A 12,289-nucleotide genomic window follows, 5' to 3' on the forward strand; every position below is an offset into this window, starting at 1 on the left:
TGAGGCAAAAGTTACCACCTCATTGCGCGTTGCCAGGCAAACGAAAGCAAAACAAAGACGTCACAAAAAACAGACTTTCAGAGCGTAACCATACAGAGGGCCGCCATGACGCAGCCAAGTTACTGCTTTGTAAATAATATAGTCAAACACATATGGAGGAGGAGGAGGATGGTCAGGAAGACCACACAGCTAAGGAGGAAGGCTGGGTGTGGGGGCATCAGTCTGCAGATCAGATGGACATGAGGCCCGGTACTGTCACCAGAGGGACACCTAATGACTGAAAGGTGGACTCCTTTACACAGGTGCTCACTGTCAGGATCAGAAAACGAGGAAGAAAAATATCAGACTGAAGGCCTGAAGGGCAGCACTACACACCCGTGTGTGAAATTATTCATGATGATCTAATGTGACATATGCAATTAGGGAAACAAAAAAAAAAATACATGTAGTAACAGCCAGAAGCAGAAGCTGTGGCCATCTAGCTGCGCTCTAATGGCTGCGACGATTCTCTAGCTCACGGACCAGACCTGTTTCCGGCATGTTTCCCATGTGGAAAGGTGGCTACTCCCAAAACTGCGATGACAGAGCCAGAAGGAGGGCGGAGAATCTTAAAACTGACTCATCATTCGACCTGTAGCTTACACACAGGAGTATGACATGGACAACAAAGAACCAAACTCAACTTGCGGAAATTAAACAAGACAACTTATGACATTAGCCAGCAGCGAGTGTAAGAACACAATAAGGGAAAGAGCAAGAATCTTAACCACTATTAAATCCTGATGTTGCATATCTAGCTAATTACACATGAATTAAGCAGCTTCAGTGATTGAAAATGGCAGTCACTGCTTTATATAACTTAATGACAGCTCTATAACACACCTCTATCATTTCCTGCTCAGCCCTCCCCACCTGGCTGATGATGAGGACAGGTGCTACTGATCCTGGCAAATCAGACAGCCTCAAATCTCATCAGCCAAGATTTAGTGGTTGAACTATCATTACATATGGTGACTGGGTCAGTGTCAGAAATTAACAGGGGCAAAAGGCAAAAATGCCCCGAGAAAAGTCCCTTTTTTTTTTTCAAAAAAGGAAAGGAAAGGAAAGACGACTCTTTATTCATTTAATTTCCATCACACACACTCATACAAACAGCGCTGTTGTTCACACTTGACGTACATAACTTCATGCAAGTGTAACCACATGCTATGATGCAAACACTGTTAATATACCTGACACAGGTCAATTTTAATTTTTTAATAAAGGCATTCAGCCAAAAACAAATAAGGTCCTCTCTCTGCTAGGGGCGTGGCACTCTGCCAGGGGCGTGGCACTCTGCCAGGGGCGTGGCACTCTGCCAGGGGCGTGGCACTCTGCCAGGGGCGTGGCTATTGATTGTCGGCTTACCCATGGCTTCGCCCCCCACCCATCAATGACTTATACTGCTGAACCCTGGGCAACTGCACATCGAATTTTCATGGTATACCAATAAATTATCAAAACGAGATACAGGATGACACAGTACCGTTTATATCGATATACCTTTAACCGTGTTAAAAGATTATTAAACCAATAGAATTCCATTTCGGTTGTAGTGCCTCACAGATTCCCAGAATTCACAGCAAGTGTCACTCGGGATATTTGATGGGTGCGAAGAATAATTGGTACCCATTTCATAACTTTGCCGCACGGCTCACAGGGTAATATTGTAATTTTGATGAAAGGACTGGTTCGTACAGCTGTAAAATGTAAATAGTTAGAACTTTCTATCACATACAGATGGTATTCTATCACATACAGATAATTGCACACTTCTCTTTCTAACTGCAATACTATACTTCTTATTTACTCATGTTGGCACAAGGTGATGATTACTGTATGCATTTTAATCTGGACTCATTTCATATTAAAAACAGAAGCTTTATACATTAATTACTATTTTTACCCCAATAGTGCCTGCAAAATTTTGTAAATGCTCCCCAAATATTTTTAAAATTTCCTACAATGAATCAGGTACTGCACTAGTGGCCAAAATTGAGGAAACACCTAGCATTTTTGGCATTACACTTTCCAAAAAAAAAAAATAATAATAATAATAATAATAATAATAAATAATCACCACATGAATATTACCAGTAATGTTTATAAACAATGAAAAAATGTTTACAAATATCATACATTGGACAATTAAATAAGTAGGCCTAACTGGAGCAACAGTTGAATAAAGTTCTGCAATCACTAAAAAACTAGAAGTGATTCCACAATTTTGCCCATTTGAGATGATACTCGGGAGCCAAGAGTGAGATTAATTTCTATCTTGACGCTGGTAAGCCTCAGCCGAGCTACACGACTGCCTAGCTGACTTGTGACAGCTGTATGATCATAATCTGCACCACTTTTATATCACTTTTGGACCAAAGCATTTGCTAAATAAATAAATGTTCATGTTAATCCACTACAGTAACACAGCACAGGGGGCATGGCACCAAAAGACAGGTGTGGCACCAGCAAAGTTTAGACGCCTCAAGTCCTCAGAAGTACCGACACGATTAACGAGATTTCCCGCAGCTTGTCTGGATACGATGCAGGCCTGCTTCATTAATTACCGCTACACCCATTTTAAATCCAAGCTGAGTCGGTTCCACCTGATGACTAATATGACGTGGCTGGATCCCATACGACTCTCCCGGGGTGGGAGAGGACAGAGTCCAAAACCCAAGGTAACGACCAGTAAGGTAGCACCTGCAGGGAAACACCATCCCCTCATTCGAATCCTCATCCATTATTTACTTACTAGGATCACAGTCTATGGTTTTATTTTATTTTATTATTATTATTTTTATTTTATTTTTTTAATGGTAAAAAAACGTTGAATTAGTGCACAGAAGTCTATATTTGAACTTAAGCATGTGGCATCTATCAGGCGCCCATCACCGCAAGACTGATGCACTGCAGATAATCATCCTCAGATCTGGGTACATCCATAGATCTCCAAACAAGTGATGTGGTCACATGACAAACCCCCCCCCCCCCCCTCCCAACCGACAACCAGCTGACATACCGCCTGACATGCTTTATGAGGTTTATCACAGTAAAACAAGCCATTATGGCACCATTCATTCACAGTCAGCTGAAAGGGGATCTCGAGAGGGCGGAACGAAACGGCCTGTGGAGGCTGCGTTGGCACCTGGGCCAAGACTGAGCCCAGACCCGGCAGCAAGAAATGCTATTTAATCAGCCCGGAGTCTTTTTACACACAAGTCGGTTACACTCACATCTGCTGCACATATCCAGGGGCCAGTTACACAAGCTTTACTCCGTTTTAAAAAGCCCACACAAAACCTGGAGGGCAGAAGCTTAACCAATAAGAATATCAGGCAGAACTTTGGCACAAAACACTACTCTGACAAGTCATACATTTTCCTTCATTAGCTCATGTGCGCTGAACACGTATTTAATTAAACACAGAATCCAAAAATGAGATTAAACCCAAATCCTGAAGCCGGGAGCCTTCGGCCATGGCAAATGGACATTGTTTAAGCTAATTGTTCACGTCCACTTGCCCCAGCTTCCTGTAGTTACAGCTGTAGTTCCTGGTGAGCCCTACTGCACTATTTTGAGCCATTTCCCTGTGACCTCTCAGAAAGACACATTTATCTGACCACACAGTGGGGAAAAGCACACGTGGTTTTGAAGCAAAGCAGGCTTTTCATTAGGCTGCGTTTACACTTGGGTATGACAGACAAGCTATGATTAAAAACTGATTCAAGGTCAGTTTTCCTACAAATCCTTCTGGATGCCCCGATCATCCCATCCTGAATATCTAACCCAAGGATCTCCAACAGCATCATCGCTGCCCTTCCCGAAGGAGCCGGTGTAATATGTGCAATTGGTTTTTCCCCATTCAGCCCAGTTCAAACAAATGTGACTCCTACAGAAAAGCAAAATATAAAAAACAACAAAGTCTCTGCAATTAAATCACAGTGGTTTCACGCAGATGGGCAGCATAGGACACTGCATCCACAAACCATGTGGAGATTTAACACAGCTGAGGAACCCCAGTGAGCACTGGAATTAGATAGGTGTGAGGAGTGGCAGTGATACAGTGAGAAGGAGCCACGTAGCAGGAGAACAGGTCCTCCACCAAAAAGAAAAACGGAAGATCTCACTGCCATCCAAGGAAAGCCAAATGACACGGGGAAAACATCTGACACACAGCGGCTGGGCAGGATTCAAACCCCCAACCCCCTATAGGCTCCCCATTGAGACACTGAACCATCCACATCCTAACCCTTCCATGGTCACATTCACCATTCCCCTCCCAACTAACCAAAAGCAGCAATGCGGAAATTCTGACTGATACCGATAACCGATATATTCATGTTTAATATCACCAATACTGACGATTAGCTAACCTTTCACCCACTTGCAGAACGGCGGAGTTTGCCGGTAAAACTTGCTAAGCGTGCCAGCACAGATTAGGAGAATGCAGTTACACAGTTTATGTTCTGTGGAAAACGAAAGATTGATCTACGGGCCGGGTTTAATAATAATGAATTATAAACATGTCCTAGGTACTTTGAGACCTCTTATAAGCGCTGAAATATCAGCCAGCAATATTGACTAATAACTCGATTTTTAATGAATATCGGTCAGTACAGATATATTAACCAATAAATCCCGCATCTCTACTTAAGAGTGCACTTGAACTGATAGATCACCTGCACTTTACCTCAATCACACACATATAAACATCGAGAGATTAATGAAAGGTCTCAGCAAGCGATTCCCGAACATTGAAATACCCTGACTGTAACCCTACCTACTCGTCAAACATCTGGAAGCAGCTTGGCTGTGGAAGCGAGCATGAGAGCGGGACCTGTCTAACCTTACGGCTGGACACATAATAAACCCAGACAGCGAGCGCACTCCAGCTCCTGTCTGACAGGCGCATTTCATGCAGCTAAACCCACCATTCTATGAGTACGCCTCCTTTTAACAGTGTTAGTTCTGGGAAGAACTGTATGGCGACAAGCTGCAAAGTCCTATGTTGATAATGAATGACAACGTTGATGTAAACAATAAAACTACACTCAAAATCCTGCTTTTGTGACATGAAGCAAGCTTGTAAATTTGCAATTTATACTGCATAACAACACTAACATAAAAGATAAGCACTATGGATCACCTTCCTGCCAGCTTCAGTGCACTTGAGAGTGAAGCCAAAAAGTAGCCAAATGCCTCATTCAGATGCAAAAAAAAGCCCTTCAGACTGCATAGCTCTGCCTCAAACCAAATTTTGCTGGCAGGCTGGCTACCCCCGGGCCCCCCAGCGCCTCACGGTGCCACGGCAGAGCGACTGCATTAGTCACACAACCCAGAGAGGGGTCCACATCACCACCTGCAGCACTAACAGGCACAGGATGGATGTAGGCTGCTTCAGGAAAGGCTCACATTGGGAGGCTAGGGCAGGCTGGGGTGGGGTCTATAAGTGCCACAGCATACGGGGCAGAATACCTCCCACGGAGCGGGGAGGGGGTCTCTCTACCTGCAGCATTGGGTCGGCAGATCAAGTCCCCTTCGAGATGATTCACATTTCGATCTGCTTCCCTGTTACCTTCAGCTATTAGGTAGCAACCAGGAAGTTTCAGGTTCAAGTTGTGGTGCTTAAGAGCTGATAATGTGTTGGACACTTGTTACACAACCAGCAGAACCCCCCACCCGAAGACCAAAGTGCTGCCACACCGTGTTATGGTTTCCTTCATTGCTTACCGATCTAATCGTTTCACAACTTCTCCAATCAATAACAACCCCCCTGCCCAAATAGCCGCTTTCCTGCTATCAGCATCACTTAACAGTAACATTTAAAAATGCTTAATCACAATTTACTGAATAATCATGCCACTTAAACGCGTTGTTAGCAAATGGGTAAAACGACAAACAGCCACTGAAAACAACAACACAAAATCCAGCCTCAAGAAAACACATTACAGGAAGGGTGACTGTTGAATGTGCTTATCTAAACCTGATTATCTAAACCTGATCTCCAGAGCGAAGGGGCAAACACAACACAGCAGAGTAACGAGGCAGGATTAAATCTCTGCTGGCGAAAAAGTTCTCTTGAAAATTTTGAAGAGCGCCACGAGAAAGTGCCGAGTCAACAACCCGATTTGACATCCAGAAAATCTGCGGTCAGAAAATCTGCGCCATGCGATAGCGGCTCCAAATAGAAACCGCAGCCTGCCCACCAGCTCCCCCATCTACCTAAGCTCGCTGGTCAGACATCCCACACACCTCGCAGCCGTCAGAAGTGCCCTCCGCATACACGGCCGGCTGCAGCCTCAAAAACGAGAAACCAGCATCATCTTTGTGCCCGTACTAAACAATGAAATGACTGAAGTGGCTGACTGCGTTACCACCCCCCCCAGACTCATGTTACCCAGATTTCCCGCCAGTCAGTACTGTGCATTTCCCATATTTTCTGTTCTCATTAAGACTTCCTGTTCACTTCCCAGCCTCACAGGACTTAATACTCACTGGGTACCGTGTAAGCAGGTTAGCTGTGCCCCGAAACACTTCTTAAGCCCCAGAGCCGCCCCCCCCAGACTCAGCCACACTAAAACCTACAGACTGAGCTGGCTACAAAAGAGAGAAAGCTAACTAAACAGGATATCATCTGCAAGGCACTCATTCACTATGTGCGCTACGTTTACTGTGGTACGTATCTGCACCAGATAGAAATTGTTTCATTTTAGGTAACTAGTTAAGGTGACCAGATAATACATGTCAGGGAGAACACTTTGAGCCGGGACAGGGTTTCTAAACTACCATTTAAAATTAAAAGGACCTGGATTTCACTTAAGCACAGAGTTCTTGCTGTGTGCTGATTGGTCAGTCTCCTATAATCATGCATGTGTCACTAATGTTAATGTGAAACAGTTGGTTAAATGGTCTTTCAGTCAAGGAAACAAACCAGTCAAAGCACAAGAAGAACTGAACTCTTTAGCCAAGCACATGAGCCTTTCAGTTTTAAAGTAGTTTTATGAATTACCTCAAAGCTTCCTCCCTGACACTGATTATCTGGCCACCCTAGTAACTACTCCATGAACATACTCCATGAACAGTCACAGCCAGCTTCGTAGAAATCCTAGACAATATACGCCCATCAATTAGAACCATGAAAGTTAAAGTAGAACATTTTAAAATAATAATCAATGAAATGTGACAGACCAGCAGTAAAAACAAAAGCAGCAGGTGCTGCAAGCTCTTCTCAGACTGGGAAAAGTGCCCTCAATCACGAAAGCAACAGAGATGTTTCAACAAAAGAGGGAATCCTCTGTTTGATGTGCAGAATAATAAGGTCTCTGTTGAACTCATACACAAGTGCCAGATGATAAGCAATCATTTTAAATTATATTCAATTATATTTGCATGGAATTCCTCCATAAATTGTGGTATAAAACCATAAAGGTCATGCACTATACCATAAGTTACATTACCCACATTAAATATTAATGACTTGCAATAGAATAAAAGAAAATAGTTTGCTTTTGTAACATCCATGTGCATTACAAATTAAATCTCCTGGCTTCACTGGTGGTGATGACCTTATGACTTCATGGCCTAAAACAGTGTTTCCCAACCCAGTCCTTGGGGAACCCCGGACAGTACACGTTTTTGCTCCCTCCCTGTTCCCAGCCAATCAGAAACACCGAATACCTGGTACAGGTGCGCTGGGACCTGAGAGGAAGCAAAAATGTGTACTGTCTGGGGTTCCCCAATAATATACTACATATATTATTTTTCATTCAAAATTATCTAAGTTCTACAGTGGTTATTCAGTGTCTATCGAGGCAAGTATCTTTAGGCAATGTTAGAAGCATCAGCCAAGTTTTGCACACTGTATCTCTGCTTGGGAATAATATTATAAAATATCTATCCAACTTTTTGACCATTATCCTGGTCAGAATCACGGGGGTCTGGAGCCTTTCCCAGGCAGTACAAGGTGCATGACTGGTGTAAACCCTGAATGGATTATTAAATACAAAATGTATTATTAGAACTAGGAAGATTCTGGTTGTACTGGTTTATCCACCAAGTTACAAAATTACACTGACATGTGCTGAAACAGTGAAGGCTCCCCTACTCTCTACTACCAAACCTTGGTGAATGTGCATTTTAGAAAGAAATTTCATAGAAAGAAACATGCAGCTGAGGGTGCCGTACATGGACACTGCCAAAATATCGATCGGATAACAACGTAAATCCTTCGTTTGGATGTCTGCACAAACGCGCCTGGTCGAGATCGACTGAATAACTAAATGTCTGTTTGGTTTAAATATAGATATATATGGCAACCAACGCCTTCGGAAATTCGGTCACCTAAGCAATCGGAGAACTGGGAATTCAATCGTTCAGATCTCAATCTGAGAGTGTGAATTTTAATTAAAGTATTTATGCGGATTTCCAACACGGGCTTGTGTGAGAGGCTATTGAGGGGATCGGGCGCATTGCTGCTGCTTAGGGCCACCGACTGAGCGACGCACGTTTGTCCCTGTGCCTGAATACGTGGCTTTCAGAGCCGCAGCTGCACGCACAGCCCAGACCTTCAATGGCTGGGCAGCTCAAGACCCCACATCCCCCAAGACACTGCGTCCATGCAAAAGCATCGACTTGTGTCCGGCTCATTAGACACACATCCAACGTACCGCTGGCCATCTCGGGTTGCAGACGGGTGTCTCTTATGAATGGCCGGCTTGTATCCCCCCCTAGTAGCTTCCAAGCAGTTGTAAATGTATAATATCAATCGGAGCGTGTGGCGCGGTGTTGGGGTACACTGGGCCACAGGCAGCTAGTGTCTGGGTAGCTAGCTAACTAGCTACATGGCAGTGCACGTCTCTACAAATATACGCAACAGACCTGCCGAATGCACGGTATTATTTGGTCAGATTGAAATCGGGAGTTACTGCAACCTGTCAGGTTCCACACGTCTTGTCGTTCAGACACCATAACGCCTACGTGTGCGTGTCTGTCTATCCAGATTCTGATATGATCGTGACCGTTCCATTTCCAGCCCGAACATGTAACGCTGGAAATAACCGGCTAAGACAGCGGCTCCATGCGTGGCCTGTGCAGGGCGCCTTCCGTATGCAGCCAGCTATGTGGCGATCCCGACCCCCTCCCTGCCCGTCTCCCCGGCTGCGGCTCCCGTACCCACCTCCTCTGCGTGCTTCCTCAGCGCCTTCTCCCGCTCGTACTGGGTGATCAGCTGCTCGTTGTCCTCCTTGAGCAGCTCCAGCTCCACTTCGTGCTCCTGGTTCACGGCGAACACCGAGTCCAGGTTCTCCAGCACAGCCACCACCAGAGGCATGAGCTCCTTCACCACGTCCTCGTCGTATTTGCCGATGAGGCGCTCGAACTCGCGGTAGATGGAGTTGGCCAGGCCCGACACTCTCTCGGACATCAGAGCCGACGTGCCCGGGTCGTCCTGGTATACAACTCCGTCCTCCAACTCCATTTTCTTCGCTCCCCCCCCACCTCTTAAGATCGGAAACTGCTATTTAAAAAAATCTGATCGGCGTCCTCCCCTCCGCCAGTATCTGCACCTTCGCCGAATAGATGCAAACCCAGATCCCCCCGACGGTTTAGTGAAAAAATAAAGAGGATCCAGAGAAGTTGCCGTCCCTCCCTTAAAGGGACCGTGCTCTCCTCCGCCGCTCTTCCCTTTTTCTCCCGACAGCTGACTTGTTGACCAGCCCGTCACGCCATGACGTCACACGGCAAAAACAGGAGCCGGGGAGTGAGTGAGGAGGTGGGGGGGGAGAGTCAGGTCACCCTGTTTAGTACCCAGACTGTCGCCTTTTCGGTCAGTTCCTTGACGATCGGGCAGATTGCCGGCTAACTCTATCCATGCAGTTTGCGCTGCTCCGACTAAACAGGCGAGTAAGTGAGTGCTAAGGATTTACTGGAGATGCCGTTTATTTTTACCATCTCCTCATGGCAATGGAATTAGTCATAGAAATGTTAAAAGTTTCAAACATGAGACAATAGTCAAGCAATGTTCCATTTATTTAACTTTATGTACATTGGTGTACATTGTATGTTTTGCATGTCTCAGTAACCTTTCTATCTCGGTAAGATATTAAAGTTGTATTTATGCATATAATAATGGCTTTCCCGACGCTTTTCTTTGCATTGTGTTTATGTGTCATTATATATAATATTGGACATTGTAGCATTTATACTGGTCAACAAATCAAGCTAATCCAAAATATAATATATCGTAGTTCAACTGTTAAAAATTAATCTATTTCAAATTAGATGTAACTTATAAGTGTACTTTTTATATTAGTCTGATACATTTAGAATTCGCATTGATGGGTTCTGGGAAATAGGCTATTTCAATATTCTGTAAAAGTGTGATTCAAAATCTGTTAATTACAGCTAAAAGTTGTATTTGAACAGGGAAACTGTCAGTTTCCCTATTATCTTATATCGGAAAACTATAGATGAAAGGCATCAGCAAAGAGATATTACTGTACAACACAATGCACCATCCGGTTTCTTGCACTAATCATTTAGACTTATATAATTAAATGTATATTTTAATTAATAATCCTAAAAGTAAGTTTTGAGGTTTGTATAGACAACGGGATGCAGAAATCGAATGTGCTGTACCATTACTCACTGAAATTCCATCAGATGTTTATATATTTTTAATCAGCTAGGTGTTTAAAACAGTTGTTTTAAACATTTGAACTGTTCCTTTGACATAGGTTAGAAGCAGTAGCTGTACAGTACCAGTATCTGTGTGCTATGTAATTCAGATCAGTTGAGATGACTTAATGAAGTCTTACTGGTTTATTTGAATTTTTATGAAGGATTATCACATTACTACTTTTTTATAATTTGTATTCAAAGGATTGCAATTTAATCAGTACTTATTCGTTTTTATACTTTTCACATACTTTCAAAATAGAGATATTTGAATATCAGGAAGTTCTCTTTAAAATCAAACTATGGTGCCTAAACAGTCCAGGTACTTTTGTACAGTAGTTAAATAGCTTAATTATGCATAATCGTTTTTATACAAGTTCACGTACGTGAGGTTTAAAGTGGTTAATCTTAAATGGAATACGTAATACGAAAGACGTTCGTCTGCTTAGCACCAGGGTCATTACGGCGTTTTTTTTTAAAGAGAAAAGCGCTGCCATTTACAATAACAATGAAGGCTTTTATTTTCCTTTGTTCATCCCTCAGTCCCGAGTAGGCTTCTTAGGTTTTCGATGGCGATCCCAAAAGCCCTGGCCAATACACAATGTCTTCTCTGTTTCATTCTCTGCTTATCCTCCCTTCTTTGCCAATAATACGTGAAATGAGAACAATTCTGCAAGACTGATTTGTGTAGGTGGGATGTATCTGCTCACCTCTCGTTGCCTGGTTATATATTTTGACTGCGATGTCATCGATGTCCAGGAGATGGAGCTCTTTCGCTAAAGAATCGCGACTATCTGCTATCCTGTTCTTCCAAGGGGACACGCTGCCTTTCCGATCTGCACGGACCATGTCGATTTGCAGACGTCCCAGGATTAATGATTGTAACCAAATTGTTTTTAATTTAGTGTAACAGTCACAATTGTCATTTACAATTCAATTTCGACTGCAGGCAAAATAATAATTTCCAATTATGTGAAGACAAATGTTCGGTTTTCCTAGAGAAATATTCACATTGCGTTTACTCGTGGGATTCCATTTATTCTGAGATGCATTTTTACCCATTACTTCACAATTTGAAATGTTTCAAGCTTCTAACACAAGTAATGATGCTGTATCTTTGCCAGCATCCCATAATTCACTCTATAAATAGTGTTCAGCAACTGTAAGATGAAGGTGATTATCAAATGAGTATTTTTTTAAAACCAAAATGCTAAATTTACAATACAGCCCAACCAGTCATCCTCCTATTGCTTATTCAGTACAGGGTACAGGTGGGGGGAGGACCTGCAGCTTATTCCAGACACAAGAGGGGGGGTAGGCCCTGGTCAGAATGGCATTCCATCACCAGACACACATACATACACATAACAGATTATAGGCATATTAGAGTTACCGGTTTTCCTAACCACATGAACCATAGACTGCAGGAAGAAACCAGAGTATCCAGAGGAATCCCACGCGACATGGAGAGAAAATACACAAAGCCAACAGGGGCAGGATTCAGATTCACACCTGTGAGGCAAGAGTGCTGTCTAGAGTCGTCATGGCACAATGCATTTGTTTTTGGTCAATA

General features: G+C 43.4%; 1 protein-coding gene across 10 annotated transcripts in view; it reads right to left on the reverse strand.

Annotated features, from left to right (window-relative positions):
* spag9b (sperm associated antigen 9b) overlaps nucleotides 1–9,744 on the reverse strand; it is a 52,962-nt gene extending 43,218 nt beyond the window's left edge. For 9 of the 10 annotated variants that reach the window (XM_023831209.2, XM_072712312.1, XM_072712304.1 and 6 more), the window contains exon 1: nucleotides 9,218–9,744. In XM_023831209.2, coding sequence (XP_023686977.2) covers nucleotides 9,218–9,517 — 300 coding nt within the window. In that variant the 5' untranslated portion in view covers nucleotides 9,518–9,744. The remainder of the gene's footprint in view (nucleotides 1–9,217) is intronic. The other variant, XM_023831211.2, reaches the window with a different exon arrangement.
* Nucleotides 9,745–12,289: the final 2,545 nt, after the last annotated feature.

This window comes from Paramormyrops kingsleyae, chromosome 5, assembly GCF_048594095.1.
Source record: "Paramormyrops kingsleyae isolate MSU_618 chromosome 5, PKINGS_0.4, whole genome shotgun sequence".
Classification (NCBI taxonomy): domain Eukaryota; kingdom Metazoa; phylum Chordata; class Actinopteri; order Osteoglossiformes; family Mormyridae; genus Paramormyrops; species Paramormyrops kingsleyae.